This window comes from Haliaeetus leucocephalus, unplaced genomic scaffold, assembly GCF_000737465.1.
Source record: "Haliaeetus leucocephalus isolate CR32 unplaced genomic scaffold, Haliaeetus_leucocephalus-4.0 Scaffold306, whole genome shotgun sequence".
In the NCBI taxonomy this organism is placed as follows: Eukaryota; Metazoa; Chordata; class Aves; order Accipitriformes; family Accipitridae; genus Haliaeetus; species Haliaeetus leucocephalus.
In genome coordinates this window covers 661,856-679,684 of record NW_010972742.1, presented here as the reverse complement: position 1 = coordinate 679,684, position 17,829 = coordinate 661,856, and the positions used below count along the sequence as shown (strand labels likewise).

At 36.1% G+C, this 17,829-nt stretch overlaps 1 protein-coding gene across 2 annotated transcripts in view; it reads right to left on the bottom strand.

Moving 5' to 3' along the window:
• Positions 1 to 17,829, bottom strand: part of DENND1A (DENN/MADD domain containing 1A) — a 213,853-nt gene that overhangs the window by 135,695 nt on the left and 60,329 nt on the right. For both annotated transcript variants that reach the window (XM_010570716.1, XM_010570718.1), the window contains exon 5: positions 16,590 to 16,709. In XM_010570716.1, coding sequence (XP_010569018.1) covers positions 16,590 to 16,709 — 120 coding nt within the window. The remainder of the gene's footprint in view (positions 1 to 16,589; positions 16,710 to 17,829) is intronic.

Genomic DNA, 17,829 nt, shown 5'->3' with positions numbered 1-17,829 from the left:
TCATACCTGTGTGTGTTCATAAGAGAATGATCTAGGATATTATATTAATTCTTTGCATTTTGGTAAATTAAATACAGAGAAAATTGGGGTAGGGAATGAGAATATTCCAGTAACAAAGAGAGAGAAGTCATTAATTATATGTAATCCTCTTTATATGCACAGGGAGGGAACTTCATTACTGTGAAGAAATATTCGCATGTTCGGTAGTAGTACATGTCTCCTAATAATAAGCAAAGTTTGGTCCCCAATTCAGTTGGTAGCAAGTCATAAAAGTTAAATTCAAATCCAACCACAGCTGAAGGAGCCAAGAGAGAAATTCATGATTTTTTTCAGTGTTGTGGTGGTACTTGGAATTCATAATTTGGCAATGTGAGAAACTGGGCTAGTCACATAAGAATCACCTTACTTACAGCAAATAAGCATTTGTAATACAAGATGCGAATGCAGTCCTTGAAGACTATAAAGATCAAGTCAGGGAGTCTGATATTTGATTGCAGGTTGTCTATGACTACAGTATACAATGTTTTAGGATTCACAACCAACATTTAGATGTAACTTGTACTGTACAGTTTGGAGGAAGATCTGTCTCTTATCAAACATGTTCATAAACAGCCAGAGTTACAAATTAAGGTTTTTATTTCAGAACCATGCACAATTGAGATAACACTGCCTCTATGAAGCCTTATAAAGCCTTTTTTTCCTATTATTACAGTGTGGCTGAATCACATTTTCTATTGAAACAATATGCAGAAGTCAACTTATGCAGCTTTTCTCAGCAGTTCTACCTCTCAGAACAGCCCCTGCTTCTCCAATTACCACTGCATAACCTGAGGGCTCCTGCCACGTCTTGATTTTTGAAGGAGGAAGTTGCCATGTAATCTCGTTGGGGGAACGCTGTATACATCTGTCAGCAAGTACAAGATGGTCTCATTCCTGACAGATGCATTTTGTAAGCCTTCAGACAGCAACCCAAAAGTGATCCATTTGCAGAAGAGAAGATCTATCCATCTTGTACTTTAACTACTTCCTCCCTACTTTTTTGATGCTATGGAACTGGGTTTTCCCCAGGGTGATGCGCTAATTCATTTTGTATTAGCCCTAGAATGGAAGTTTCCAAACCAGTCAGCCAGGGCCAAAGGTAATAAAAAGTGACATGATTTAATTACTTCTGTTACAGTTGTTCAGCAACTAAAGAAGGTGTGACATGAAGCCCTAATTAATTAAGTAAAATTGGTTTCTGGTCAGTAGGCAAGACCAGTGAACTAGCTGGACTAGAATGCAGTATTCTTAGCTTTATCTAATTCCACCAGTAGCAATACATTAGTATTACTAACACTTGACATTTTTTGTTGTGATCCTTCTCATTGATATTTTACAAAAGTGTTTTGACTTGCAGTCAAGATTAAAGCTTTGGCAAAATCTGCAGTAAACTTCCTTTGACACACCTTCACTATTCTTTAAGTTCACTAAAAGTCAGTTAAATTAGCATTGTCCTGGATTGGTAGTATAGGGGGAAGAGGAGAAGGAGATGGGGGGGTTGTTTTAAGGGATTCTGGGTCTCTGAGAAGGATAGCATTGAGAGAGATCAAATAGCTATAAGTCATAACTAACTTTATATTGTGTATTTACTCATTATATTCTGAAAGCAAATACTGTTCTTGTTTCACATTTTCACAAGTTTTGTCAAGAAACTCCAATGATGCAAGATAACATCAAAAAATTGGAGGTCAGAACTCTGTGTTACCTAGAGGCATACCAAAACAACAACAAAACCAAAATGGCAAGACAATAGCACAGAACCGATACTTTCACTATACCAATATCTTAATTTTTGCTCCAAGAGGGAATATTCAGAATGAATGGCACTTACCACTGCTATAAAAATTACCTGGAGTTTGTTCAGCTAAATCAATTGACAGTTCCAATCCAGGACTGTTACATGACAGCGACTGTTCCATCTGAAAGCTAATTTCCATCTGAAATCTAATCTCTGGTCTTACACAAGTGGAATTTTTTTTTTTTTTAGTTAGTTATTTTGGCAAGAATTACCCTGAGGTTATAAGGGGGGAAAAAAAGACGACCAAAAATCATGCATGGAAACAACTGACAATAGCTAAAATCTTAACTGGTCTACCTTTCCCCTTACAACCCATGTATCATTGATGCATCTTTTACCTGTCCATCCTTACCTCTAGCTCTTTCATAAAACCATCATCAGGACTCACTTCTCCCTTCTGCACATATTCCTCAGGCTATTAATTTTGCTCTTCACTTTTACTTCAAAAAATAATAATAATGAGGTAATAATAGAAAGTTTCCAACAGGAATGCTCTGCTATATTATAGGAGCACTCCAAAGTCAATGTACTTGTGCCTCTGACTGCACTTCCATGAACACAACATCCATGAACTCAGATCCCCAATTTTACTAGTGCTATGATTAAAAGCAGCAGGCAGCAGACCGAGATGAAACAAGAACAAAGGACTGTCAGCAGAGAAGCAACTCTAGGATAAGAGCCCTGCATTAGTTTATATGGTCAACAGCTTCAGGAAATGTACAGAGTAACTCAAAGCTGTGGTAAACTCAGTCTGGGACAGCAGAAGTTTCTTTCCCTTGCCCCTGCACATCTCGTTATAGTTTTCAGAGTCAGCAAGTGAAAATTTCTACTAAAAGGAGAAACAAAAACCCCACGAAACAGCACCCCTTCTGCCCCCAAGGGAACTATTCAGAGTTCTAGGTTCTAAATGTCTGAGACTTGGAACAGTTGCAATATTACCTTACTAGATTAACTAAATTGTCAAGCATTTAAATATAAGCACAGACTACTTGTGCTTTGGAGTCCACAGGCAAGACAAACTAATAACAACTTTAACTTAGAACAATTGCCTAGATCGAAAGTAGGGTACATTATAGCTAATGAAGTGAAACATGCACCTTCAGAGAAGGATTCGTCCAGCCTCTCAGGCTTGTAGTTAGTGTGAATGTGAATTACACTCTGGAACCTTCTCCTAGTTCAATCAATTTCTAATTTTCCTGTAAATATTGTGACCAACAAGATCTGTGGAAGTCTGTGCACAATTTATTGCCACCTTTGGAAAAAAAACATCCCCAAGCATTCCTAGGTGAAGGTGGTAAACTGCACATTAAAAAGCTTGCATTGCCAGGACTGCTAAAACTTGTGGAACTGTACAAGTTCGTTCACAAATCTTTAAGGATACAAACTTTAAAGACACAGAGGACTAGAAGTGTTTAGGATACCCACAATCAGAGCAAGAATTCTGCTTTGACCAGAACTGGAAGAGTTGACAAATAGCCCAGATCTGGAAACAGCTCATTCTGGAAAGCATTAATCCTGCAGATTTGAGAGCTTGGGACACATCACCTGCTTATTAATATCATTAGAATGCAAGTTCCCCAAACCTGTTGCTGCATGCCTTAAAGCGTTTCCATATTAATGTTCCTTTCCCTGTCCTCCCTACCTCCGCTCTGTGATCCCTTGTTCTCGCATGGCTCCTGACACCACACTATGATTTAGCCCTAGCAGCACGTGCAAGAGAAGCGTGCGAGGAAGCTTGTGCTGAGAGCGCTTCACTTCCTGCTCAGGATCAATAGAAAGCAAGAAATAGCAAGAAGGGAAACACATTAGGAGTTTAACTGAAATGCACATTTCTCTAGTACATAATTTCGAACCCGAGAACTACGATGCTTTTTCTTATCACCAATGTTGCAATAGTGCTTTAGAACAAACTTCCTTCAGCTACACAGCAGCAGCGATCCATTGGTGCAGGTTCTAGAGTGAGATTTGGAAGCATTTCACTATTAAACTCCTCATAATTCAAACTCTGTTTTGTGTCTGTCTTTATAGGTCATTGTTGGCCAGATGGAAAATATTAAGGAAAAAGGATTGCAACTAAATCAATCGGCTGTAGTCTGCTGCCAAAAGGCCCCAGGCTAACTACAAGCAGATTTGCAAGCAGGCTCTGCTCCGTTACAATCTGAGATCTGGCACATCCTTTGCCCTGACTAACAGCAGGAGGGCACAGGGCCAGCTGAGAGCAGCTACTGTGCCAAACAGACTGTGCAGGTCTTACTGCTTGAATGCTTCCACAGAAAAGGAGAATCGATGGGACTCTTTTGTAAACAACTCCCTGTACTTTCTGGCTGCTACTAACTTCAAAAGTGGTATAACTTTATCCCACGACAAAATTAATGCAAGTACACAGCTCAGACTTGTTACCAAAATCAACATGTAGAGAAATAAATACCAGTGTTAAAGGATAACACTTAAACTTTCAACTGAGAATAATGATGTATATATACACCTATATAGTGCAAAACAAAACTAAAACATCTTTTCTCCAATGCCAAGCACCATCTAGAAATAATTTAAAAATGGATGAACAGTAGCCAAATAAATTATTCAAATTAATATTCTTTGCAACCTCTTATTTACATGTAAGAAGGGACTTAAATATGGTTATTGAAAATTTGACTTTTAATGTTTATTTCTAATATAAATACTTCCCAGGAGATACCTTTTTTTTTTTTTGTACAGCTCATGCATGCAGTTATCGATCAGCAGGTCCAGTTTATGTAGGAATTTCAGTCGGAAAGAATATTTTCCTAATATTAACCAACCAATCTCTTACACATTCAACATTTTATTCCAGACACCCGTGCCTGCAGTACCTGCCTCAACCGGAACAGATCAGGTACGGCTTAACTGATTTTCCTTAAGCATGTTATCAACAACTGGGGGCCAGGGGGGAGAAGCAGACTGGTTGGAGCTAGTGTTTCATAGTATTTTATAACAGTAGGATTTATTTTTCTTTTTACAATCAAGATAAAACCTCAAACTTGATAGATGAACATAAATAACGTCTGTTTTTAGTGGACGGTAAGAGAAAAATTGATAGAAAGACAGGGGAACTTCTGTTTCAAACATCATCACCAGCTGATCACATACAATAAAGCATCTGCAGCAGACTCCACATCCCCTACTCCAACCATAAGGCACGTGTCACCAGTGAACAGAAAACAAGAATGAAGGTGTGCATGACAAGGCAGAATAAAAGCCAAGAATCTCAATTCATTTAAAAGCAATGTAACCGGTGTCCTTCCATTACCTAGAAAGACATTTCTCTCTTTCAGAGCATTTATCGTTACAGAAGAATCCAGAGTTCATAACTTGTAACATTTTCTGTCTTCTCTAAATCTTTTCCTATTGCATTTAGTATTCAAATGTTAATTCATTTATATTGACAACATCAGGTACTTTGCAACTATGACTAAAGGACCCAACACAAATTGGTAACATTTTGGAAACATACGTAAAAGTGAAACAAAAAAGGTAAAAGAGACTGGAAAAAGAAGAAAAGTACTATGCTACTATGATAAATTACACAAACAGAATTTAACATAGTAAGCATACTGTAGTATGTTTAAGAACAATGAAGCCTAGAAATATGAAACCTTACTCCAGCCCTGTCCATTTCTGCTGAGCCATACATGGAGCTTGCCACTTTTGTGTCGCGATTATGAGGTGTGCAGATTAGCAAGGTTCTACTGTACTTGAGTTTCAACAAAAATATTTAAACCAATTCAGCCAAGCTTTAAAACTTCAAGTTCAGCTAGCAAAGCCTTTAACAGACCTACTGACACCACAATGAAAACCCCAAAGCTTTTCACTCAGTGTCATTTAATATATTCCCTATTGACTTGTTATTTATCAACTACATCTAGTTGAAAATAAGAATTCATTATTTATGAGTTCAGTGGAATCGACTCCTTTCGATGTCGGTCTTAAAACTCAAAACATCAAAATGCATTTCTATGACTACAACTATGATGTTGCATACAATTTCAAAGAAAACAAACAATTGAGAGGAAATACCATACACATTTTTCACATATTAATAAAACAGAAAATACAGGCCTCATACAGAATCAACTGGATTCTTTAAGACATATCTTGGTTTGTGACACTGCTCTTTACACAGACATTTATATACAAAAATATATAAAAACTTCTTTTATATTTTTGCACATGTACACACAAATGAATGCATATTCTTATGAAATACACACAACATATTGACATGATTAATAATGTTTGTGCTCATTCATGATCAATAACTGGACCAAGAAAAACTAGGAAAAAACTTCAATAGAAGCTTTTTAATGATGGGACAGAAAAAATGCATTATCACATGCTTTTAAGTTTTTAAGACTATTTTAATACGTGTATTTTATTCAGTATTGCAGAGAATATAGTTTCAGAAAGCTAATATAACTTGAGAGACAGTTCAAAATTTATTTAAAGATACTTGAGCAAGATAAGATACTAAGACAGCCTTAGAAGCTTTCTGAAATAAGTTTCTAGAGTCTAAAAAATGTTTAATGGCAGAGATGAAAATGGAAGACAACAAATGAGCAGATGTAATACAAAATTTTATTCCTCTTTTCCTGGAACAGTATTTTTAAATAGCTCATCTCTATCTTGTAAAACTTCTAAGAACAATAAAGAAAAACCACAGGAAGTTTGGAAAAACTATACTGGAAACAGTGTATCAGAAAGAAGAAACACAAAGCAGATAGCTAAATTTAATTGATGTCAAGCTCTCTTTTCACTAGGTTCATCCCATTTCCATATATATTCTGACAAGTAACTGAAAATAAAAGCCAGTGTCTGTTTAAGCAAATCAGCAGGGGTAAAAACCCTAAACTTTTAAGATGTAAACTGTTTTATAAACATGTCAAGTTAAAGTAAAATGCCTGCAACAGCAGCAGACCCCTTCCAACCCTGCATACTACATTCATGGCGTTCTCACATTTTCTAAGCCATTTTAGATCAATTTCCTGTCATACACAGAAGAGGAAGTCGAACTGTTTTGCTACAGTTAGAGCTTGTAAGAAACTAGAATTTCTGTGAAAGAAGGTCAGACTCTAGCTAAGAGTCTTGCCTGCCCTCTCTTCCTTTCTCTGTAATGTCCATGCAAAGGAACTGAGAAACGTCTGCATCTTCAACTCTTCCTTACATTCAGTGCATGTGTTGAATCCACTGCTAAAAAAAGTAATTTAAGAATCTATGAGGAAGGCAGACAGAGGCTCAATAACATCAGTTTTATTAGGTACAATTTTGTTGTACTGTTGAATCACAGCGAACCAATTTCTCATGACTTATACATGTATTTTTTGTGGCCTTTGCCAATGTCTAACAGAACCGGTTTGCTATTTTCTTTCATCTCTGAAGCGTTTTAAGTAGTACAGGGATTGCAGGGTCGATACACCACAAGGACCAAACAGACTGTCCAAGAGGTGTTCCATATCATTTCCAGCCTTTACCAAACATCTTTCTGGAAGGCTTGAAAGTATCATATAGATACATATGGAAGCAAAACATTGATTTTGCTTATTACTATTTTAATCAACATACAATTATAGTAAATTCTCATAAAAGAAAGTCTGAACTTTCTTCTTATTTAATTAGAAAGTAATATTTTTCTGTGTCCACACAGAAGCTTAACAGCAAAAAAGGAAAGGGAAGAAATCAAGTTAAAGAGATAGAGAGAGAGATATGGTGGGGGGGTGGGGGTGGCTTTTTTTTTAAAGGCTATCTCTGCTCTGGGGTTATGTACAGTGATTGCTTGCAGCCTAGACTTGTAATTACAACTTGAAATTAGCAAAAGAAATTCTTCCTCTGTTGTAGGCGAGCCTAGTTTCATTATCGGTTTTTTTCCTTTCCTTTCAAAAAAGTGGATTATATGTAAACTTTTTTAAAAAAGTAATTACAATATAAAATTACATAAATGAATAAAAGCACTAATCTCACGCAGGCTACAATGAACTAAGTATAACCTAACCTTACCAAGAAAAAGCCCCCCAAATCTATGTTACTCAGCTTGCCAAAACAAAAGTACTTAAGGTAACGGTCACTGCATCTGTCACAAATGAAAAATGGGTACAGAATTCAGCAGTCCTGGTACCATGTTGTTCCCTGTGCTAGTTCCCTTCTCCATCTTCCAATTGACTCCAAGATACTGAAATTTAAGTTTGAGTTGTCTACATATATCAATGGTAAGACTGGGGAGGGGGGAGTGGGACAGGACACAAACAAACAAAACATCCAAAAACCAGTAATTGCTCTCCTTGAAATCAATGTCTGTGAATAGCGATCAGGCAAAAAAACCCACCCATGTACAACCCGCAAGTGGGAAACCAGCAAAACCTCAAACAATAGCTCAGTTACATCTTCCTCAAAGCAGCACACAGCCAGAGAGGGGACTTTTTTTCCTACTGTGCCATAATTAAAAGAAAAAAAAAAAAAAAAGAAAAGAAAAAAAGAAGAGTAGTCTAACTACTTTCTTGCCAGGCATAAAATAAACTTCCTATTAATTTACTTATATATATCCAAAGGAAAAATGCAAAGCATGAAGAAACTGTAAATTGGGTAAAAATTTTTAGTTAACAAGAAGAATTCTAAGGTTCAGCCTTCTCATATATTGGACTACTACTAAATACATTAAATTATTTGCCCTTAATGTGATAGTCTGTGTAATCCACAGAAGAAAACTCCTATTAACACTAGTTCAAAGCATGCATTACAAATCTGTGCTTTTTCAATGTTCCAAACTTTCATCCAGATAAAGTCAGAATGGGTTGTCCTTCCTTACTCATCTGCAAATATTCCTTCACAGACAACAGCTACAGAACATTTTAGAACAACAACAACAAAAATAAATTTTTCTAATTAAAGTATTTCATAATTTCCATAGGTTATTGAAGAATTTCTATAGGCTCGAGCTTTTGTTGAGCTGAATTACTCCAACTTGACCCACTGACATGAACAAAATGCCCTCTGTTATACGCAGGCAGGCAGCAAAGTCAACTCTGGAAAAGTGGGTGGAATCCAGCGACACTCAAATTATTTCAGGTGATCAGGAATTAGTGCAGAAGTCCAGCCCTCTGAGGCTACAAAAACCAGCAGAAAACAATTCAAAGAGGATGATAACAACTAAGAAAAGGGCGAGAATCTTATGCCTTCAATGGAAAAGGATGGCTACAAGGGGGAAGCAGCTTCCAATTTCTTCCACCACCCTTCCTCTCCATCCCTAGAAAACAAGTCATTATTGGTTAATGTTGCACTGTCCTTGGGAGAAACGAGGTTGATTCACCTTTGCATCTACTATTTCCTTCTTTAAAAAATCCCATAGAAGATATTCCAAAAGGCTTATCAGCCTTACATAGTGCGCACTTTTACAAAAATCAAGCCTTTAAGAAATACCTGAATCAAAACTGTAATATTTGGGTGTTTTAACAGTGCAGGATGTTCAAAGGATATTGAATCAGTGGGACTTTACCCCTGCAGTAGAGAAACAGCATAAAGTTTCATTGTAAATCAGTTAAGGATATTTTATCTCAGTTTACCATCTATCTGCTCTTGTGATTCTTCATGAAGATTACCTTATTTTGCACGCTTTTTTTTTAGCTTAAAATTAACCAGAACTTGTATTCTCCTTCCCACATCCCATTTTGTACCTATTCTTATCACCAGATATACATAGTAGCAACATAACTTATTGATGCGTTGGTACATCTTACTTCAAAAGTACAATTTAAGTCAGGTGAGCCACCATGCAGGCCAAATAATGGATCCTACCACAGAATCAGCTGAAGACACGCAAAACCCATTAAGTGGAAAAACTAAAAGCTTTTAAAGAAGTGAGTGCAAAAGAAGAAGGTTTTGCAAATTTAACCCTTCTATAGTGGGTTAATCAGATTTTGAAGTACAATACAGCCACATTTAAAAAAAAAAAAAAAGTTGGCAAAATTCTAAAATCAAAATGTATTCCCCCCCCCATGTCCCCAAGTGTAAATATTCTTCTGTGGCTTCTGGCCAAATCAGTGAAAAAGGAAAATTCTAGAAGACAACAGGACAATTATTTTAAAACAAAAACCACAATAAATACTAAATTTTCTCTCCCGAAATAATTGAAAGATTTGTGGAACTAAAAGCACTGTTCAGGGTTTGGGATTTTTTTTCTTTACATTAGAAGGTATCACAACAGAACTGTGTTACATTTTGGAGGCACATACACAAACAGTGGTATACAGGCCCTTAAAGCTGTTTGTCCCCTATGCATCAATGCCCTGCCAGTTGGCAAGCCTGAGCCAGGAAGCTGTCAATTCCAATCAAGTTTAGGCGATGCAGTCCTATTAAAGAAGTCTTGCTGGTTAAGGGGCGTCCACTGTTTCCAAAGCATGGGAAAAAAAAAAAGGGAAAAAAAAAAAGAAAAAAAAGAAAAAAAAAGGGCTCTGCTTTCCTTAGATTTGAGCTGGCAACTTTCACTGACTAGAGTTTTCAAGGAGCTATGAATGAGCTTAACAAAGGAGTTCTGTGGCTAGTTTCTGGCTGAAATCCATGTCAACAGTTTTTAAGGTCACAGGTCACACTAACTAACATTTATTCCCAGCAGACCCTGCTCTAAACACAAGCTGTAAGTAGTACAAATTTGGAATTTTTCTGTAATCCCTTGAGATATTCCTGATCCTTCCACATGTTTCTGCTCAATTAAAAACAATTCTCACTTTGCACCACAAGAGAGGCCCCTGCTCAGAAATCTTATTCTATCCTAAGAATAAATGGACAAAGACTGCAATCAAAGGAAAGGAAAGGGGGGAGGAGAGGAACTCACAACAAATCACACCAAAAACCTCAAATAACTCCATACAGAATCACATTCAGTTAGTTACATTTTCTGCCATCTGTCACAAACTATTATAGATTCATTTCTTTTTATCTTAGAAAAAGAGTGGTGCAGAGCTTAGCTATTTTGGCCGAGAGGGATTTCCACACAAATGTTTCTGCATTTCACTTCAGAAGAATGATTTTCATTTTGGGTACAAAAGCTGAATACCCACTGAAAACTTCAAATTAAGTAAAACTGAAATCAGAGTTGCACATGGTTATAGCACCTTCTTAAATCAGTAACTTTGCCCAGTAAGTCTGTGAACCAAAGCAAAACTATGCAAAGTTTTACTTTTTTTTTTTTTTTTTTTTTTTTTTTTTTTTTTTAAACTTTAACAAAACTTGGAGCAAGGAAAAAAAATCTTTGGCTTATGTTATTATTGCCCCTTCAAGCAGTTAGAAATAGGTGCTATAGCTCACAGTACCTATTACACAGTTACAGGAATGAGAGGGTGCTTGTCCACCAAAGTCTAATTACTTCAACTAAGTACACATAAATCTTGGGGCCTTCAGGGCAATACAACCTGTCCACTACCACACACTTCTCCAGTATTGTCAAAGCAGTAACTACTGTCATCTCATTCACGTTCTCGTCTCAGAAAGGTTTTACTATTATTGCTGCTACTCTTTTTGATAGGAAAGGGAAAAAAAACATATAGGCAGCCTCTGAGGGATAAATGATTGCGTATGGTCTGGCAGCATTTACCTAACATCTCTCAAAGCTGTTCTAATAATATCTGGAGAAAAGAAATTTTGCAAATTAAATACAGCATTAAATTGACCAAAATCACATTTGTGGAGAAACTGCAGTTAACAAGGCAACATATTTATCTGCATAGATGGACAAGTACACTGACTTCTGATCACCATAGCTTTTATGAGTTAGACTTCTACTGAAATGGAGAACTGTAACGGACATTCTGTCCAGCTTTGTAAGTTAAGAAACAGTAAATCATAATATTTTCAAGCTTAGTGACATCCTGGAAAATATATTTAAATACAATCAGCGAAGAATCATATATAAAACAATTCATAGATTTTAATACTCTATGATACACCAGTAATCCAGGCTAGATTAAGAACATAGTGTTTTACACAGCCTAAGTTTCTTCAAAAATGTTAAAAACAATTCAGTTAGGATTGCTATATTGTACTGTAGAAGTGCAGGGGGTTTGGGGATGTTTTGTGTTTGGGTTTTTTTAAACACATTTTTATTTCAGAGTGGGTTTCATTTAATTTTTCACATTACTGGCCTCAGAATCTTAACTAAAAAATAAGGGATTATGAAGCAAACCAAGTAACAGCAATAACGTTACTTCAAAACCATTCTGCCAAATGGTTTTGAAGAGCACAAGTATTATACTTGGCCTTATACCTACTTACTATAAAAGATCAGTTAAATCGATACAAAAATATTATTTCTCAGTTAAACTACAAAATTTATTTTTTAAACTCAAATATACACTGCCATAAGAGAAGTACACGTTAAATATTAGGGTTGACTTGGTGAACATGCCTGTGATTTTTTTATCTATACGAAAAAAAATAGAGCTACTCAGGTCATCATTTTATTATGTTACATAACCTGAAATCATTACACTGACTTACACATTTAAACCAGTTCATACATTTAAATAGGTTACCATACAGTCAACACTGCCGTTATTTTTTATTTAAAAGCAGTGTGTTTCATAAACATGCAACTTGTTTTAAAGTTCAAATAGTCAGAATATAGAATAAACAGACATTTGAAGAAATTACTGTATCCTATATTTTTATAACCTGAAGAATTTTTCAAGCATCAGTAACTGGGTCCTTATACTGAATTCTGGAAGTATTTCAGAAGACAAAAGATAAAAATATTAAAAAAAAATAAAACTTGTTCTATTATATAAACATTCTCCAATAAGGGTATCAAAAAAAGTATTCGGACTGAGCTAACAAGATTTTTTACATTCCGAAAGCAGAACTTTTTCTTCTTTTATGATTGCATGGAAAGACAAAGTTGTCAGGAATCGAAGATTCTACACCATATAAAAGTCGGGACAAAAAAGCCAACTACAATGAAAACTGATATGCACTTTTAAATAATGTCTTCATACAAGAACCTGATATCTTTCTCTGAAGGTAGAAAAAAAAAAATAATTTCATGTTTCAAGCCTCCATAGAATTCAGTATTTCATATGTTCAGCAGTCTCTTTATAGGTTTATATACCCTATCTTCATTTTCTTCACCTATCTTCAGACCATTAGAAACAGTACAAGTGGAAGTATCATGCTTATAGTAATTTTAGCTATGAGGTTTTTAACTGTGTCCCACTATGAGCAGACCACATACAGAAGTGTTTGTCCACTTAAGCTTTGAGAAACCAGATTGTAAAACAGAACACTCTACTCCTTTCAGTACACTTACCGATACTAATACAAACTGGTTTACACATTACTTTCCCATCAAGAGAATGTTGAAATACATCAATGCCTGTGCCTTTTAAGAGTTCTACATCACAGGAATTAACCAAAGAGGCAAATACAGCTGAGCCACTGAACAACAGTGTTCACAACGTAACCAACAAACCGGCTTCCGGAGAATTTAGTACAGCTAGTTGCTAGAAATCTGTAAAGATGAATAAGCTAGTAAGGAGATCTAACATTAAAACGATGAGGAAATGAAAATTAAGAGCCTCAGCATGCAAACTTGTTAAGAATCAGAAAGCATCTACATGCTTTAAGAACATATGAAAGCAGAAAGATAAATTTATAGTCTTATTTTATTTTTTATCACTGAGATCGTATCAGTAGATCAGTATGTTTCCATCTTTCAGTACACTTCAATTAGCAGGAAATAGCAATCAAGAACAAATTCTGAACTTCTTTGACACCTTCCAGACTCTTTTGCCCTAATGAAAGAACATTACCTCTCTACATACATAGAAGACTTAGAAAAGATGAGAAACAAAAGTATACAAATTCCAGAACAAAACTAGGGGACATGCCTGATTAAGGAGTTGAAGAGGATGTCTCAGGAGAGTGAGAAACAGAGGCTTGGGAACGTCTCCACACGTTGTTTTTTGTTTCTTGGTTTTTTTGTGGGTTTTTGGTTGGGTTTTTTTTTAATGAAAGACTACAGCTCTTCACTAAATTCAGAACTACCTATATTGTTCACCCTCAAAAGCCCATGCCAAATCTCATGTGAAGTTAGATTAAAGCAAAACAAAACTCTAGGAACAAAAAAATCCAGCTTCTTAATGCACATCCAATAGGATTTATTTCATTTCAGTCAAAATCCTGAAGTACTTAAATGAAGCCTTAGAAAGAAAAAATCTTTGGGCATGGAAATTTTACTAGGATATCGAAATTGCCAAATTAGAACTCAGAATCTGATGACTTGGACATTAGCTCTCAACTTACTATGCATTCATCATTTGGAAAAGAAAATAATTAAAATGCATATTTTAAGTTTTGTAACATACTGCATTGAAGAAGGTAGTCCAGAATTCCAAGTTACCCAGGAGATTTTAATGTGTGGTATGTGAGCTTGTGGGGTTTTTTTAACTCACTTCACTGCTTAGAACCTCAAAAAAACCCCACCAGACCATCTGTGACATTTCTTTTGTGCTTCTGTCCGCCCTCTGCTGTCTGAAATGCAGAAAGTAGTCATCTATGCTAGAGCGCTCTACAACTCGGTGTTACGTACAATATTTGATCATTGTAGTTTCACAATTAGCTAGAAATCAAGTGAAGAAAAAAGGAAACGGAATAAGAGAGACAGACTCAGTGGTCCTACATTAAAAGAAAATCACAGAACACCTAGAAGATGCAATTTTTAAACTTAATCAAAGATTTCCATACATCCATGTGATGCTAAGCACAGCAGGAATGAAACTATGAAAACTATAGGGGAATAGGGCAAGTGAATCTGTGTAATGCTGATCTACATTCCTTATTACCCTCTAAAACTTACAGTCACTTGGATTAATAATGAACTTTCATTTTCTCATTAGTTCACAGGAGAAAGAAGCAATAGGAATGAAGCTAAGAGTCTCAGTCCCAATTCATCCACTGCTGTAACTGCACTGGAACTCTTTTTTTTTTTTTTGGTTATGAGTTGAAGCAGAAGGCATTTAACTACAATATAACTCCTCCATTTCTTCTTGGCATTCACTCAACATGAGGAAGCTGACAGCAAAGAACTCTTATCCAGGAGAGATCAAGAAGGGACTCATACTACTCCTCATTCACACTTTCTTTCTAAACTGTGTTTCCCCTTTAATTTGTCATTAATCAGGAAAAGTTACCTTATGTAACCAGACACTTCCCACGTGAGAGTGAATCAGCACCCCAACTATACAGAGTAGCAGCTATGGGGAAACAGCTAGGGAAATACCTTCTTGTCTTCAGTATACGGTCCACATTGCTGGATTGCCATAGCTAATAATAGTTGAAATGTCTACTAGAGAAAAGAAAGAATGAAGGAAGATACTGAGAAAACACCTGTCACTCTGCCTCCCACGCAATTAGTTAGTAATTTTGGTAGATTTCACAATAATTTCTCCAAATATTAAGCTTCTTAGTAAAGGCATAGTTTGCAGATCACTGCCATCAGTATAATGCTGAAGTACAAGGTAACAAACCTTTGGTATCTTCACCGTCTAGTGCCAGCAAAAACGGCACAGACATTCATTTTAAATACATACATCAATGCAAAATCTATTCCACGGCATTGCTGTATGCAACCCAATGAAATGAGAAGTGTCCTTGTACTTGATAGGTGCTCTTAGATTTTGCAACATTATCCCTGAAATTCTCCAGAGGGGTCATATTCAATAACATATATACAGAAGGTCGCATTCTGTCACATGCAACACACAGTACTCATAGAACGAAGACAAGTTCTTCTTGTTCTTACACTGGATTCTCTCACATGAAAAGCAAACCAGAGGCGACTGAGACACATGTCTGCAATTGCTCATAGAGGAAACTGTCCTCATCTGTGATTGCTTGAGCAATTGTTCAGTCACTTACCTGGCTGTTCATACAGTTAACTCTGAGCTATCTCTACCTGGGCCATTGCTCCGAAACTTCCAATTTCTCAAGAACATGCAAAAAGCAGAAAGCAGAAGATTGACCATTCTTAAATTTGTTTAGCACAAGAGAGGCCGGATGCCATGTGGAAATCTTCAACCCACAGAAGTTCTTAATGGAACTAATACATTGGTAGATAATAAAACTGATTTTACTTGCATCATTTCTTGCAGCAAATGTAAATAGAAAATTACGGACTGTATTCCAACATGTCTGTGGGAGGTCATCAAAAACTACTCTGATAGAGCCTCTTTGCCCTTTCTATGTGAAATGCATTGTTCCCAACTTCCACTAACAGTCTTCATTATGACAAACTTCACAAAACCCTCAACGGGACAGAGTAAAGCTCACACATACAAACTTTTAGGATGTGGAGAGCATCAGTGACATTCTTGCAGTTACCAACAGATGCTTTGTTATTAAAACTTGCATATACAAATGTCCACAAAATGTCTTAACAAGATCAGTTGTGACAGCTAAAGATAACAGCTGCCATCATGCTATGTCATATCAAATTACTGCAGAGAGACATTTTTTTTTCCACATTGTTAACTCAAGAACATTGACTACAAACAAATACAGTTATCTACAGAGGAACTCAAAGTGCAAGATATTTTGCATCACTTCTGCAGAAGAGCAGTGACTTTGAGGACCAGATAGGAAAATAATTTTGAACAGCTGGCAATTATAATTTGAGTGTAACACAGCAAAGTCAAACACTGTTTCCTAGAGTCAGCCAAAAGCCAAACCACAGACCTACCTTAAGATACAGAAGCAGCTCTTGGCCCCAGAAGATAAGCGACAGAATCCAAACCTCTGTTTGCTGTCAATGTCTGTAAGCACAAATGTAAAGTTCTGCCCAACTTGGTTAACTGCATGGCTGAAAATGAAGAGAGTAAGAGGAAAAAATTAATGCTGAGCTAACTTTGTGTCAAAAGTATCTACTCAAGTCATTGAACCTATAACATTTCCTCTTTCAGCAGAGTTTTTTTTAGAAATTAACTTTGAGAGTATACACCCTCTAGAAACTTAAATACGCTAGTTGCTTGGTGAGGGACAAGTGGGTTTGGGGGATTTTCTTCCCATTTTTTAAGAGTGGGAGGATACTAAAAATGCATTTATCTTTAAATGAAAATGGTTATGACTATCAACTGTCTTCAATGCAGTACACACTGTACAAACCAAACCCATGTTCTCTCATATAACCCAAAATATTTCATTACTCTTTGTTTGAGAATTGGTTTACTCCAAGAGCAAGGCAATGTTTAATAACATGCTAAGCTTCTTCAACACTTGGATATTGACTTGTAGAAGCTTTACTATCCATCTACCAATTTTGTATGTATGCCAGATACACCATTCCAAAATGTTCAGCAACTGGAACCATGCCAGGTGACTCTCCTTTACTTTAGGAGGTAGGCAATCAGTTAAAAGAAAGACTAGAATAGTGTACAAAGGACAAAAAGAGAAATTAGAATCAAAAGTACACTGTGCTAAAGCCAGCCATGACTATAAAAATAATTTTGTAGGACTTCTATATGATTTTTCAAAATTAAGAGTCATTTGCCTCATCTGCAAGAACTTAACGGCTCTTCAAGAATAGCTCAAGTGAACTAATAACATTCTTAGATGTTGGCTCCTACTCACAACACAGTGGAAAGTATCACTATAGGAAAATTTGCCCAAATTGGAAAAATACAGTTTTGGAAAACAAAACAAAACAAAACCCACAACCAACAACCACCACCACCAAAACAAAAACACAAAAACAAAACCACAAACAACACAAAAAACAAGAACTAAACCAAACCAACAAACAAAAAAACCACCCAAACCCCAGCATTTAAAAATTCATGTCTTTAGAAATACTATAATTCACATCTGTACTTTACCACTACTAGATGATGCTCAAAATAATAAAATAAGATCAAAATAAGATGCTTTACATTTAAAGCATGGCACTTTCTGAATGCTAGTTATTAACAAAATGAAAGACATTC